Below are 16,566 nucleotides of genomic sequence, written 5' to 3' on the forward strand. Positions count from 1 at the left end.
CAAAAGGATTTTAAAAAATCAAATCCCAGAATTCCTCAAGTGTTCTACTAAAACATCTTCCAATATTCCTTACAACATGAATGTTACAGGCTTATCAAAATTTAGGCAGAAAAGGTAAGCACTTACTCAAAGGCAGACATCCAAGTACTTCATAAAAGGTGCCTACAAATTACTTGCAAAAAGAGCTATGGTTAAGATTTGAGGGGGTAGATAGCATAACGGTTATGCAAAGAGACTGTCATGCCTGAGCCTCCAAAGTCTCAGGTTCAATCCCCATACCACCGTAAGCCAGAGCTGAGCAGTGCTCTGCTTAAAAAATCAATTAATTTAAAAAAGAAGTAAAGATTTGAGAAGAGAATAGGGGAAAAAAAGTCTTCACTGGGATATAAAATTCTGCAAAATCTGCTATCAGCACAGTACTACAAATTTAAATCTGATCATAATAAAACCTTAGTGAGTGTGGGGGTAGATAGCGTAATTGTTATGCAAAGAGACTGATGCCTGAGGCTCCCAAAGTCCTAGTTCAATCTCTTACACCACCATAAACCAGAGCTGAGCAGTGCTCTGGGGGGGAAAAAATAGCATCAGTAAACTACAGTGAAAGATAAGATATTCGGGCCAGGTGATGGTGGACCAGATATGTTACAATATGCTAGGAGACTCAGGTTCAAGCCCCTGGTCCCACCTGCAGGGAAGGAAGCTTCAAGAGTGGTGAAATGCTACAGATGTCTTTCTGTCTCTCTTCCTATCTCCTCCTCCCCTCTTGATTTCTAATCGTCTCTATCCAATAAAGATAAATAAAAAGAAATCTAGGGAGTCCAGTGGTAGTGCAGCGGGTTAAGCGTAGGTGGCGCAAAGCACAAGGACCGGCATAAGGATCTCGGTTCGAACTCCGGATCCCCACCTGCAGGGCAGTTGCTTCACAGGTGGTGAAGCAGGTCTGTAGGTGTCTATCTTTCTCTCCCCCTCTGTCTTCCCCTCCTCTCTCTATTTCTCTCTGTCCTATCCAACAATGACAACAATAATAACTACAACAATTTAAAACAAAAACAAAAAAACAAGGGCAGCAAAGGGAATAAATAAATACTTTAAAAAAAAAGAAATCAGTGGTCCGGGAGGTGGCGCAGTGAATAAAGCACTGGACTCTCAAGCATGAAGTCCTATGTTCGGTCCCCGGCAGCACATGTACCAGAGTGCTATCTGGTTCTTTCTCTCCTCCTCTCTTTCTCATAAATAAATAAAATCTTAAAAAAAGAAATCTAAAAAAAAAAATTATATTTAAAGTTAGATACTAACACACCTAAACAATAGTTTGATCATAAAAAAAAAGTAAAAGATTTTCAAAAAGATTGCTTATAAGGTATTCATTATAAGTCTTATCCAACTGGTTTTTAGTAAGACCAAATATATGATAGTTTATCTTCTTTGCTTTTAATGTTTTACTTATTTTTATTTATTTATTCCCTTTTGTTGCCCTTATTGTTTTATTGTTGTAGTTATTATTGTTGTTGTCGTCGTTGTTGGATAGGACAGAGAGAAACGGAGAGAGGAGGGGAAGACAGGGAGGGGGAGAGAAATAGACACCTGCAGACCTGCTTCACCGCCTGTGAAGCGACTCCCCTGCAGGTGGGGAGCCAGAGTTCGAACCGGGATCCTTATGCCGGTCCTTGTGCTTTGCGCCACCTGCGCTTAACCCACTGCGATACAGCCCGACTCCCATGTTTTACTTATTTTAATGAAAGAGAAATGCAGAGAGAGACCAGAGATCAGCCCTGGTTTATGGTGGTACTGGGGATGAAGCTGGGAGCTCCGAGTCTCAGGCACGAGTAGATATAGCATATTCCTTGCATGTTGAGACCCCAGGTTTAACAGCCTGGTACCACATGTGACAGAGCAGTATTTTGGATTCTTTCTCTTCTATTTATAATAAATAAATCTTAAACTTCATCATTGTACAACACTTTAGTAATATGCCATTCTGATAAATACAAATATGGCAACTGCTTCAACTGTATAATAGTGTTTCAGTCAGAAATACTTGTTTACTATAAAGGGCACTCAATAAAAGAGTGAAAATTAGGGCCCGGTGGTGGCGCACCTGCTTGAGCGCACGTTACAATGCACAAGGACCCAGGTTGGAACCCCCAGGCCCCCACCTGTAGGGGGAAAGCTTCACAAATGTTGAAGCAGTGTTGCAGGTGTCTCTCTGTCTCTCTCCCTTGCTATCACCCCCCTTCCCTCTTGATTTCTGGCTTTCTCTGTCCAATAAATAAATATAAATTAAAAATAATTTTAAAAGATATTTTAGAAAAATGGAAACCTCAAATCACTGTTCTCTTGAGCATTCTTGCTCTCTCTGATTTATTTATTTCATGTGAGATACAGAAAGTTTCACGTGAGAAGAGAAGCCAGAGTAGCACTATAGTATATGTGGCCACAGGGATCAAACCACGGGCCTTGAGGATAGCAAGAAGAAAACTATTTAAACAGTAAAAACTAGGAATGGGTTGAAAATTTGATCAATAAAAATCTTATTTAACTTGATAACTATTTTCAACGTGAATTTGCCGTGACCTTCTTTAGTTTGTTATTCTGTAAAAGTGGAAAAGCCTTCTTGAATTGTACAGAAATCTTTTAGTAAGATAATTCTAATTCATTTCAGACATGCCTACAATTAAGTCAGAAAAACATTTTGAAGAAATATTAAGTTCAACGATGTAGATTAATTTCATTTTCTCACGCATTCCAAAAACTATTTTGAACAAACAGACCCCTGAAAATGCTATTTCCATTTTCATTCACAATAAGCTGATTACTCCCTTCAAAATTCTTTTGAAAACTAAAATTTATTTCTGCATCACTATATACACATATACCTATGTATATACATATACGTACACATAAATATCTATAGGAATATATGTGTGCATACACACACACACACACACACATATACACACACATACACCCCGGCTGAAAAACTCTGACGTATTATCTGATTTGGAAGGTGTGTGTGTGCCTCACAGACCGTATGGCACACTATAAAAAAATACTGGGAGCTGAAAAAATAGCATAATGGTTATGCAAAAAAGACTTAGATAGCTGAAATTCAGATGCCCCAGTTTTAATCCTTAGCACTACCACAAACAAGAACTGAGCAGCACACTAATTAAAAATGAAAATAAATAAATAAAATTTTAACCTGCTCTCAAAGCTAGGGGTAAGGGAAATCTATGCAGATTAACATTGTACTTGAGTTAGTAAACCAGCCAAAACAGAAAAAACTTAAAAATCATTAGACATTGGGAGTCGGGCGGTAGCACAGTGGGTTAAGTGCACGCGTGAAGTGCAAGGACCCCGCATAAGGATCCTGGTTCGAACCCCGGGTTCCCCACCTGCAGGGAAGTCACCTCACAAGCAGTGAAGCAGGTCTGCAGGTGTCTGTCTGTCTTTCTCTCCTCTCTGTCTTCCCCTCCTCTCTCCATTTCTCTCTGTCCTATCCAACAACAATGACATCAAATAAAAACAATAATAACTACAACAATACAAGAACAACAAAAGGAAATAAATATTTTTTAAAAATCATTAGACATGGGCCAGTGAAATAGTTCATTTGGAGAGTATGTTGCTTTGCCATGTGCATGGCCCAGTCCCCACTATATTGAAGGAATGTTTGGTGCTGTAATCTTTCACTCTCTGCCTTTCTACCTTAAAAAAAAAAAAAAAAAAAACAACTACATACAATTAGACAATACTTTCAAATGAATCTTTGTCCTTTGACCAAGTAAGTAATATATTAGTTTACTCTTGGACAATATCGATTTCCTAACTAAGAATAGTTAGAAACAAAAAATCAAGTTGGAGGGCTGGGCAGCGGGTTAAGCACACGTGGTGTGAAGCCCAAGGACCGGTATAAGGATCCTGGTTTGAGCCCCCAACTCCCCATTTGCAAGGGGGCCCCTTCACAGGCGGTGAAGCAGGTCTGCAGGTGTTTTATCTTTCTCTCCCCGTCTTCCCCTCCCCTCTCTCCATTTCTTTCTGTCCTATCCTGCAATGACATCAATAACAACTATAATAATAATAACCACAACAATAAAACAACAATGGCAACAAGAGGGGAAAAAAAAAAAACCTCCAGGAGCAGTGGATTTGTGGTGCAGGCACGGAGTCCCAGTAATAACCCTGGAGGCAACAAAAAATCAAGTTGTACTATCACTCAAAAACAAAAGCTCAATAGGGAGTCCACTGTAGCTCAGCAGGTTACACATGGCACAAAGAGCAAGGATGGAGCCCCCACCCCTCCCCACCTGCAGGGGAGTTAGTTCACAAGCAGTGAAGCAGGTCTGCTGGTGTCTATCTTTCTCTCCCCCTCTCTGTTTTCCCCTCCTCTCTCCATTTCTCTCTGTCCTATTCAACAACGACCACAACAATAACAACTACAACAATAAAATAAGGGCAGCAAAAGGGAATAAATAAATATTTAAAATATATTTTTAGAAAAGCTCAATATGATACACTGTTAATGAGATGTTGACAGTAAGTAAGGCTAATGTTGTTATTTTTCCCTAATAAAATGTCAATAAACATTTATTAGAGGGGCTGTGTGGTGGTGCACCTGGTTGAGCGCACGTTACAGTAGTGCACAAAGACCTGGGTTCCAGCCCCCAGCCTCCACCTGCAGGGGGAAAGCTTCATAAGTGAAGCAGGGCTGCAAGTGTCTCTCTGTGTCTCTCCCTATCATTCCCTTCCCTCTTGATTTCTGGCTGTCTCTATCCAAATAAATAAATAAAGGTAATTAAAAAACAAAAAACATTTATTAGAATCACTGAGTTGCTCATCAGTTTTTCCAGGCCTCTGCACATACATTTGGAACGCATAATATTAAATGTTTTTTTCAGTGACAGGGAAATGAAACACTCCTGACAAGACTTGACTTTACAAAACCACTGGCTTGTCAATCAATAAAATCTGAAAAATATACACTGAAATGAGATTCCCAAATTCCCAAATAAGAAACCAGAGGAAGCCAGAAAGTAAAACTTAGAATAAACGGACGTCCCTATTATAGTACATCTCTGCTAGTCAAAAATGGACCAACTGAAAAGTAACATGGACTCAAGATGTAGAGATAAATTAGTTAAATAATATAAATGGCAGTGCCTCTCATTTGGGTAATAGTCTACTTTCACACTGGTTACAAACAGGAACAAAATAATAAAGTATGGTGATTGCTAATCTCACATGGTGAAGACTGGTAGTTGTATAAGGTTCAACCTTATGTATTCTACTGGATTCATTACAAAGTAACTATGGAAACCAGGAACATTTTGGAAGTTAATTCTTAAGTTACCTTAAGACTGATGTTTGATTTTTTATTTATTTTTTCTGTCTCCAGGGTTATTGCTGGGGCTCAGTGCCTGCACTACGAATCCACTGCTCCTGGAGGCCATTTTTCCCTTTTGTTGCCCTTGTTATCATTGTTGTTGTTACTATTATTGTTATTACTGTCGTTCTTTGACAGGACAGAAAGTAATCGAGAGAGGAGGGGGAAGAGGGGGAGGGAAAGACAGACACCTGCAGACCTGCTTCACCGCTTGTGAAGTGACCACCCTGCAGGTGGGGAGCCGGGGGGGGGGGGGGGGGGGGCTCTAACCAGGATCCTTACACGGGTCCTTGCACTTTGAGCCACGTGCGCTTAACCCTCTGTGCTACTATCAGCCCCCTAGACTGATGTTTGTAAGAAACATAATTAAGTGACACAGTGACTTTTGCAAAATAGGTCAAGGGTATGTATTTTTTCGGATCCTTACCTTTAACCCAAGGCCAGAAGACCTGAATTTGAGTTTTACTACTTTATCTTTCTATTCATAAATATCTGGAGATTTAAAGTTGGGGCTGGGTGGTGGCACACCTGGTTGAGCACACACATTATGGTGCACAAGGACCAGTGCTACAGGTCTCTTTCGCTATCTCCCATTCCCTCTCAATTTCTCACTGTTTCTATCCAAAATAAAATAATTAAAAAAAAACAAAAAACAGATCACATCAAGTCGATGAGGTTTACAGTCAACAATATTTATACCCCTTTCCCATATTTGGGAGCTACTCTCTTCCCTGATGCAGCTTTCTGGTCCTTCTGCCAGCCATGACATCACCTTCCCAGATAATAATTAGGACCCACCAGCATATCAGATTTCAGGCTCAGGCAAAAACAAAAAACAAACAAACAAACAAAAAAACACTAATATAGCCACAGGCCCTTTGGAATATAACTAAAATATGCCTACTAGCTATCTACAAAATGGAGGGCCCCCAACTCTTCATCTGCACTATTCTAGCCTTTAGGTCTATGATTGGTCAACAATTTGTTTGGCTTTGTATGTTAACTGTCTTTTCAGTCACCAGGTTCCAGATGCTAGTATGATGCCAACTAGACTTCCCTGGACAGACAACCCTACCAATGTGTCCTGGAGATCCACTTCCCCAGAGCCCTTCCCCACTAGGGAAAGAGAAAGACAGGCTGGGAGTATGCATCGAACTGTCAACGCCCATGTTCAGCGATTACAGAAGCCAGACCTTCCACCTTCTGCATCCCACAATGACTTTGGGTCCATACTCCCAGAAGGTTAAAGAATAGGAAAGCTATTAGGGGAGGGGATGGGATACAGAGTTCCAGTGGTGGGAACTGTGTGAAGTTGTACCCTTCTTATCCCATGGTTTAGTCAGTTTCCTTTTTATAAATAAAAAATTAAATAATAAGTAACAAGAAAAAAAGATTTAAAGTCACCCTGGCCCTTAATTTATTTTCATTCAAAAAAGGAATCTCTAGTATTATTTGTGAATTATATGCAAATTATGGATTCATTCTAAGATGGTATTTAAAATAAATATACACATTTGCTTTTCATTACTCCTTATGGGCAAAAAAAAAAAATGTGTGCATGTCTCAGTCTCTGGATATTCATAATTTAAAATTAAACAAACTGATTACTATGAATTAAGTATAAAACAGCAAATACGGACAGGGTTTGTTGTTAAAATTCCGGAGGCTCCAGCTGGGCTGGCTAGCTTCACGGGCGGGTAACAGAGACGACCAGACACACGGCTGGGCAGGGAAGCTGGCCTGATCCAATTCTCTTGGGGGGGGGGGGGAATAGAACCCAATGTAAAGCATACAACAAGGGTTAGATAGCATAAGTTATGCAAAGAGACTCTCATGCCTGAGGTTCTGATGTTCCAGGTTCAATTCCCCATACCACCATAAGCCAGAGCTGAGCAGTACTCTGGTGAAAGAAAATGAGAAGAAAAGAAGAGAGAAGAGAAAGGAAGAAAGAAAGAAAGAAAAAGAAAAAAGTATATAGCAAATTGGGAGGAAGCCATGTAAAATTGGGAGGAAGCCTAAGGGGACAGGTAGTGGTGCACATGCTCAAGAGCTGAGTGCACATGATACCATGGCACAAGGACCTGGGTTCAAAGTCCCAGGCCCCCACCTGCAGGGAGAAAGCTTCATAAGTGTTAAAGTTGTGCTGCAGGTGTGTCTCTCTCCCTCTCTATCTCCCCACTCCACTCTCGATTTCTCTCTCTACCCAAATAAACAAGTAAATAAATAAAATAGTTTTTAAAAATCAAGCCTAAAATTTAGAAATATCAAGAGTCTACAATGGCAGACACGGGCTGGAGAGAGCTTACCAGCTAGGCCTTGTGCTTTACGAAGCTCAAGGTCCAAGTTCAAATCTAGCACCACAAGTGCCACAGTACTAGGGGAAGATCTGATACTGTCATCTCCTCCCTCTCTACCTCTCCATCTGAATGAAAAATGTGTCCTGGAACCTCACTTCTCTAGAGCTCTACCCCGAAAGGGAAAGATAGAGACAAGCTGGGGGTATGGTTCGACCTGCCCAAATCCAGGGGAGAAGCAATTACAGAAGCCAGCACTCCCACCTTCTACACCCCAAAACCAACTCTGATCCATATTCCCAGTGGGGGATAAATGTAGGAGGAAGAGGATAAGGGAGCTCTGAACTCAAGCTCCATCAGGTCCCAGAGAGAGAGGACAAAGAGGGGAGAGATAGTTGGATGAAGTAATAAGATTATGTGTTGGAGGGGAGAAGAGTACTGGACCTGGAAGGAAAAGGGGGCAATTATGTACAAATGTAGACAGACAGTTGTAGAGATGATGGTTAACCCATGTCTGCAACCTTGGGAGAACCGCAGGGGATTGCAATGGAGAGATTAGGGATTCTGAACTCTGGTGGTGGGAACAGTGTGGAATTATACCCCTGCTGACATGTAATTTTGTAAACTAATATTGATTCACTAATAAAATAAATAAATTTTAAAAAGAAAAAAGTCAACCCAGGAGTAGTGAAATCACAAGTGTGAGGTATAGTGCCACCAAATATATATATATATATATTTATTGATGGCAAATTGAAAGAGGTTTAGGTAACCTGGTTCAATAAACATATTAATATCTGAAATTAACAGAAATACATATACTATCTCAGTTTCATGTATAGCTCAATCATATGTTTTATGGGTTTACTCATAATTAACTACACTTTTTAGCAATGGTGAAGTGGTATTGCAGGTGTCTCTGTCTCCCTCCCTAGTTCTCCCTCTCAATTTCTGATGTCTCTATCCAATAAATAAAGATTAAAAAAAAAAGAATTTAAAAAATAAAGTGGTAGCCAGGCGGTGAAGCGGCGGGTTAAGCGCACAAGGTGGAAAGTGCATGGAAGGGCATCAGGATCCCGGGGTTCCAGCCCCCATCCACCTGCAGGGGGGTCCGCTTCACAGGCTGTGAAGCAGGTGTGCAGGTCCCCCCGCCTTCCCCTTCTCTCTAGATTTCTCTCTGTTCTATCCAACAAGGACAGCAATAACAACACCAATAATATCAACAAAGATGATAAACAACAACAAAAGGGAAAAAATTTAAAAAATAAAAATAAAATTTATTAAAAAAAACTTAAAATAAAATCAAAAGGTTTTATAGGGATATAGGGAGCTACACAATGGTTTATGCCACATACTCTTTCACCTGAGGGTCAGTAGTCCCAGGTTCAATCCCTTATACTACCACACACCTGAGAGAAGCAGTGTTCAGGTATATGCAATTAGTTAACTAATTAAATTCAAAAAGACAAAAGAAAGTACTAAATGCACTGAGCCAATATTAAAGCAATATATATATATATTTTTTTTTCCCCTCTTACCAGAACATTGCTCAGCTCTGGTTTACAGTGGTGCAGGGGACTGAATCTGGGACTACGGAGCCTCAAGCATGAGAGTCTGTTTGCATAACCACTATGCTATCTACCCCCCCCAAGCAGTATTTTGATAGTCACTTTTCTTTTCCTATGAAAATATTCTTAGAAGAATGTTGTCTTCAATATAATTCAATGGAAACAGTATTTGTGTAACTGAAGTTATATTTAAGTGAATGAAAGGTTTTCATTCAGAGTGAAAATGGCCAGTGTTAAATGGTTAAGTCTACCGGCTAAGGAAAAAAAAATTTTTTTTTGATAATTGCACTTCACAAACATCATGCTATGACCGGTATTTCAACACATCTATTACTAGTTTTCTTTAAAAAAAAAAAAAAAAAAAAAAAGTGGTCCGGGAGGTGGCACAGTGGATAAAGCATTGGATTCTCAACCATGAGATCCTGAGTTTGATCCCCCGCAGCACATGAACCAGAGTGATGTCTGGTTCTTTCTTCCTATCTTTCTCATGAATAAATAATTTAAAAATAAATAAATTAAGTTTTTTAAAAATTAGATTAGTAACAATTTCACACTTAGTTTCATACATATACTACGGACTATTTTGCTCCAAGTTTCAGGAATCTCTCAGCCACCAGATGTTAGTAGCACCTCCTGCAACAGAACACCAGAAAGCAGCCGGCTACAGCTGCTAATTGTCTATAAATGTAAAAGGAAACAATTTCTGTAATTACAGAACATGCTTGTAAGAGTTCATTCTCCAGTGTGGCCACGGCAAGTTTACAGACAATCATGTTCACCAAAACATGTTTACACACACACACACACTCTTCCCTGATTATGGCTGTAATTGAGAGATTAATAAGGTCTGTATGCGAGCTGAACCATGTTCAAATTAAATGACTGCGATGTGTTTTGAGGATGGAGGGAAGGTAATTAAAGACGGTTCGACATGATTATAAACTGATGTAAACAGGACATGAGACCCCCAGCATGCTTTACACAGGCTTACTGCGTTTACATCAGTCTCAAGTTAGCCCGGATGACGAAGTCTTTCTTACCTTCACAACAGTTCCATAAAATACCTAGGTGGGTACCTCGCACTTTACAGCTCCTATGAAATGCAGACGGATACATCCACCGCCACTCTCAGCCCTCACACTTCCTGCCCTGCACAGCCTGTATCTATCGGCCAGTTTCACCCTCTTTTTCATTCCATTCCATCCACTTACCAAGAAGCACAGCTGTGGCCAGTTGTGGATAAAATATCTATAGGTATAAATGGAGTAGGGTTCAGACAGATCTTTGGTGATCAGTCTCATGATATCGGGCATTTGTAGCTCGGATTCATATCGGACATATCGTATCGTCCGATCCTGCCCAGGCTCAACCTCCCTGCCCGGGGGGCTCCTCAAACTGCAGCCAACGGTCAGGGAAGAAGACAGCAGCCGCACCTGCTCGTCCTCCTCCTGCTGCTCAGCGCCCTCGGCCAGTCCATTGCGGGCCGCCGCGGGGTCGCTCCCCGCCGCCGCCGCCGCCTCCGCCGGGCTGGGCAGCGCAGTTCTCGCATGGCCCGGGCGGCAGTGGACGGGGCTCTCGCCCGGGTGCACCCCGGCTCCTTTTGTTGCAGTCGCTCTGGGGGCCCCGTCAGGGGTGGCCGCGATCGGGGCTGCCTCGGCTGCACTCAGAACCTTGCTCTTGAGGTCGGCGGCCGCCCGGTGGTGCCGCAATTCGGGGCTGATCAATCCGTTGAGCTGCTGCTGCTGCTGCTGCTGCTCCGCCGGCAGCTGAGGGCAGCGGACGCACTGGAGCCCCTTGGCCGCCGCCGCCTCGCCGCCCGCCCGGCTCCTGTGGCCGCCGCCTTCGTGCTCCTCGTCGTCCTCCTCGTCCTCGTTGCCGCAGGCCGGGGCGGCCCCCGCCGGGAAGGGGCAGCGGGGCTCGGCCGCCGCCGAGACCGGAGGTGCTGGTGGTGGGAGGAGGCTGCTAGGCCCAGGCGGTACCTCCGCCATCCTAGAGACGACACACACCGAGAGGAAAGGCCATGAGACCCGACCGACGAGCGCCGCGCACCGGGGACGCCGCAGGGGGCGGGCGAGGGGGGAAACAAAGGCAGAAACCGTCCCTCACAGAGCGGACCCCCAGTTCCGCGCCCCCCCCACCGCCGCCGCGGCTCATCAGCGCCGCCCAGCTGCTCAGCCGGCCGCCCGGGCCCATCCGCCAGCCCTGTCACCCGGGGCCCCTCCCCGTCTCCTCCACGCGGCTCACCCCGCACAGGTCCCCGCCACCACTGCCACCACTCCTCTTCCTCCTCCGCCGCCGCCGCCGCCGCCTCCTTCACAGCAGCGGCCGCCTCCACCGCGCCGAGGCTCCCACTCCGCCGCCGTCGCCGTAAAGCGCTCCGGCTGTTACCCCGGGTAAAGTTTCCTGGGCCTGGCTTTACGACACTTCCCTGCCTGCCGGCTGCCGGGGCCAGGAGAAAGGGGCGTGGAGGGAGGTGACCTGTGGAGGGCGGGGCCGAAGGTGTCTCCTGCGCCTCCAGGGGAGGCCGCGAGCTGGTGGGTGGAGCGGCGGGCAGGGAAGCCGCTGAGGGCTGCTTCGGGGCGTTCGCCCGCGGCCTGCAGCCCACTCGTGGCGCTGGAAGTCGGCAGGCGAGGAGCTCGCGCTGCCCGGCCGGGAACGGGTGGGCCAGCGGGGCTTTTCCCCACTCCCAGCCCGCCGCCCCCGCGGAGCTGCCCGAAGCCTGGCCGCTCGGGGCCTGCCAGCCCGGCTGCGTAAGGTTTGGAGAAACCTTACTTTTTTTCCTCCCTCGACTGTGCAACTGTGTTTTCGGAAAGTTCGCCCCGATCCGGAGCGGAGAAGGAATGGGGGGAATGGGAGGAGATGAGGCGTGCTGGTTACCTGCAGCACGCAGGTAAACCAAAAATGGAGCAAATCAGAGTAAGAAAACCGAAAGAAAAGGAAGTTGAAAAAAAAATCTTTGCGTTGTATGGGAATAATTGTCGAAAGCTGGCTGTTTGCCACATGGATGAAGTTTAACCAGTGTTTGACCTTTTGCTGCAAGCGGCAGGAATAGTCCTCTTCCTCCCTCCTCGCCTCTTATCACCTTCACCCCTGGGGGGGGGGTTGCGGGGGAAGTGGAAGAAAATGCTAATAACAGGTGTTGAGCAGAGCTGCAAGCACGCCTGTAGAGAGGCAGAGTGACAATAGAGGGGGAAGCATAGGGAGCAGCAGTAAAGGGGTGTCCACCTATCCCCCAGCCTCCCCAAGTGTTACCCAAGTGATGCGTAAGTGCAGCACACATTTAAGCTTGTGGTATTTCTTTCCAAAAATAATGATCCAGCAAGTTTTTCCTAAGAAGAACATCAGGTAATGTAACGACAGCACAAAGGAATGTATAGTTTTTCTTTTGCTTTTAAAAGACTGGTAGGTATGGTCAGGTGAACAACATAGGGGCCTTTTTCAGAAGTACAATTCCATGACTGTGCTTAAAATTTTTGCCATAATCTAAACTGTAAAATGTGGACTGTACTGGGACACAGCTGTTAGATGCAATTATCACTAAGATGTTAAAGAAAAGCTGTCAACTTTCATTTAAGTTTGACTTATAGTGATAAAAATTAGAATAATGAAATGTGTTACTATGTGCCAGGCACTATTCTTTGTGTCTTGCATGCATTTTTTTATTTTTTTATACTTATTTTATTTATTTTTTCCCTTTTGTTGCCCTTGTTGTTTTATTGTTGTAGTTATTATTGTTGTTGTTGTTGTTGGATAGGACAGAGAGAAATGGAGAGAGGGAGGGGAAGACAGAGAGGAGGAGAGAAAGATAGACACCTGCAGACCTGCTTTACCGCCTGTGAAGCGACTCCCCTGCAGGTGGGGAGCCGGGGTTCAAACCAGGATCCTTATGCCGGTCTTTGTGCTTTGCGCCACCTGCGCTTAGCCCGCTGTACTACAGCCCGACTCCCGTCTTGCATGCATTTTTAACTCATTTATGCATTTGTATAAAAATGCACTGATGAATTTTAATAGGAATAGTGGAATTTGTGCATCAATAAATATGTGGAAGCTTATTTATTTCGGTCTTGTCAAGAGTTGACAAAACAGAACCAGGGAAATAGATCACTTGGATAGTGTACTGTTTTACCATGTGTAAAACCCATGCTTGAACTCAGCCTCCATTGCATTGAAGGAAATTGTGGTGCTGTGATCTCTTCACTCTCTCTGGTTCTATCTAAAATAATAACTATTATAACAGTAATTAGACAAAACAGTTACTTTAAAAAAATGTCTATAAATCCAGGAATTGTAAATGGGCAATACATAAATACTACATGTTCTTGTTTAACTAATTATGTTCTTGTTTAAAGGTTGAAATAAGGCCCAGAGAGAGACAGCTTGATGGATAGAAAATGTGCCTTGCCATAGTTGTGGTCTAGTTGACCACAAGCTGACACATAGGAATGTATGTAGTATGGTGGTCCCATTAAAGACTCTGTGCTGGGTCTCTCCTTTTGTCTTCCTTTGTTGTTTTCTGAATGAAAAAGCAGTCTTAGAGCAGTAAACATGTGTATGAAGGAGGCCCTGACTTTGTAAAAAAAAAATTTTTTTTCTCCAACAAGATTCAAATATCTATCTATTTATAATAGGCTACTGTGACTCCTTTTATATGCCAAAATTAAAGTCCTAATAGTGGTCTTCTAAAGTGAGATGACTTTTATACCTTTCTGAAAGATTTATTTGTTTATGTTTGCCACCAGGGTTATCTCTGGGATCCGGTGACACCACTGCACCATTCCCAGTGGCTTGTTTGAGTTTTGGTTTTTGCTTTTCTGTATTTTCCACTAGGGCTATCCACTGGGACTCTGTGCCTACATGACAAATCCACTGCTTCTAGTGGCCAGTTCTTCCTTTATTTTTTATTTGATAGGACAAAGAAATTGAGAAGGGAGGGAGACATAGAAAGGGAGAGAAAGAAAGACACCTGTAGCACTGCTTCACCACCTGTGAAGCTTCCCCCCCCCCCCCCGCAGTTGGTAACTAAAGGTTTAAACCCAGGTCCTTGTACACAGTAGCAGGTGTGCTATACTAGATGTACCACTTCCTAGCCTCTTTCAGTTTTTGATAGAAAGTGACAGAGAGAGAAAAGGAAAGACAACTGCAGCTCTGCTCCTAAAGGTGGGAACCCAGGACTTGAACTCAGATCCTCAAACAGTGCTAACATACATGCTCAAATAGATGTGCCACCTCCTTTCCTCTTCCCTTTTTATTTTAATGCAATGCTAGAGATTAAACTTAGAGTCTCACATATATACTCTACTGCTGAACTACCTCCCCAGCCCAATTTATTTTTATTTCTTGGAGAGATGATGTGTCTGAGAACATGCAAAGCACTGCTCCACCATTCATAGAATTCTCATTTTGTCTTTGTTGGAGCTTTAACTCAATGCTTCAAGCATATAAGGCACATGTTCTACCACTGAATTCCTTCATGGCCCAATTTATTTTAATTTTGTTTCTATGAAAGAGAGAGAAAGAGACCACATGCAAGGCCAGGGATAGAGCCATGCCCCTCTCTTACCAAGGCATGAACCCACCCGAGAACTAACTCCTCAGCCCCTCATCTTTTATTATTGTTGGTGTTACTATTTGTATGTATGAGCAATATACTGATGTAACAGTATCATTATTTTAAGCATAATGAAGAGATTAGTCAACTGTAATGCTTTTTGCCTATTTGTCTTGAAACTTTGAAAATACAACTATTTCCATGAGCATTAATTTCACAGGAAAAGAATGGCTATAGACTAGAGCAGGGGAAAATGTAACCAATGATACTCTTCTATCTAGATAACTAGTATTTTCACTGATTTTTTTTTTAATTTTATTGCTGATTTAATAATGATTTTTTAAATTTTTTCCTTTATTGGAGAAGTAATGTTTTGCATTCGACAGTAAATATAATAGTTTGTACGTGCATAACATTTCTCAGTTTTCCACATTTCTCAGTTTCCCACTAGTCCTCTGTCAACCTTTCCCAGGACCTGTACTCTACCCCCACACCCACCCCAGAGCCTTTTACTTTGGTGCAATACAATTTAATAATGATTAGTAAGATTGTAGGATAATAGGGATAAAATTCCACACAATTTCCTCTACCAGAGTTCCATATCACATTGCCTCCATTGGAATGTTCCCTATTCTTTATCCCTCTGGGAATATGGACTAAAACTCTTTATAGAGTGCAAAAGGTGGGAGGTTTGGCTTCTGTAAGTTCTTCTCCGCTGAATGTGGGTGTTAGCAGATCAATCCATACTCCCAGACTGTCTCTTTCCCTAGTGGGGCAGGGCTCTGGGGAAGTGGGGTTCTAGGACACATGGGTGAGGTTGTCTACCCAGGGAAGTGAGGTTGGCATCATGATAGCATCTGCAGCTTGGTGGCTATAAGGCAGTAAGATATAGCTTACAAATTGTTTAATAAACAGGAACCTAAAGGTAAGAATAGAAAAGATGAAACTAAGAGTCTTTTCGTGGGAAGAAACAAGGAAGTCTATTATAGGTATATGCCAAGGACCCCATGACTACTAATTTTTGCTGAACCTGCTAGCTAAAGTATTTTTGGTGGGCCAAAAGTATTATCTGGGAAGATGGTGTCAGAGTTGACAATAGGACTAGCAAGCTAGTTAGGCCAGAGAGTAACTCTCAATATGGGGAAAGTATATAAATATCATTAACTGTAAACCTCATTGATCTGACTTAGGGCCCATGTAGATTCTTGTTTAGCACAGGAGCCTGTGTAACCTCTGCATCCCTGTCAGTCTGAGTTCAAAGTCCATGGTCACAACTAGGAATATTCAAGGCTGCACTCATTTCAGGACCCATCTTCCATGATTGGTAGAGTAGGTTGACTTCAGAGAGTGGGGCAGTCCCTACCATTGCTGTTCTACAGGGAGAGCAAGGTCCTATAGAGGACCACAAGCATGCTTATGCTAATGTTCCTGATGGATATGACCAGTGATAGTGGAGAGAGGGATCTTTTAGAGGTCTAGGCCCATCATATCTATATGTGAATCCAAGGATTCCCTGACTCGAGAGCCCCCAATGATAGGGTAGTGTGATACTGACCAGAAAGGCCATCATTAAAGTGTGCTAGTCTCTTGCCCTTATTCACCTGTTCTAGTCCTTACTTTATCTGATAAAGTTAGACTTAAAGGGATTGAGAGAACTGAAGTAGGAGTAGGAGAGGAGGGTATCTAGGTCTAAGCTCTAAATATTTGATTGATTACTTTATGGTGTCTTTTTTTAGGTCTTTCTAGTTGCATGTTGTACTTATTGAGCCTAAG

At 43.1% G+C, this 16,566-nt stretch overlaps 1 protein-coding gene across 1 annotated transcript in view; it reads right to left on the minus strand.

Annotated features, from left to right (window-relative positions):
* Positions 1-11,645, minus strand: part of NAA30 (N-alpha-acetyltransferase 30, NatC catalytic subunit) — a 34,420-nt gene extending 22,775 nt beyond the window's left edge. The window contains exons 1-2 of the mRNA XM_007535761.3: positions 11,490-11,645; positions 10,457-11,234 (exon numbers count right to left, since the gene is read on the minus strand). Coding sequence (XP_007535823.1) covers positions 10,457-11,233 — 777 coding nt within the window. The 5' untranslated portion in view covers position 11,234; positions 11,490-11,645. The remainder of the gene's footprint in view (positions 1-10,456; positions 11,235-11,489) is intronic.
* Positions 11,646-16,566: the final 4,921 nt, after the last annotated feature.

This window comes from Erinaceus europaeus, chromosome 16 (genome assembly GCF_950295315.1).
Source record: "Erinaceus europaeus chromosome 16, mEriEur2.1, whole genome shotgun sequence".
In the NCBI taxonomy this organism is placed as follows: Eukaryota; Metazoa; Chordata; class Mammalia; order Eulipotyphla; family Erinaceidae; genus Erinaceus; species Erinaceus europaeus.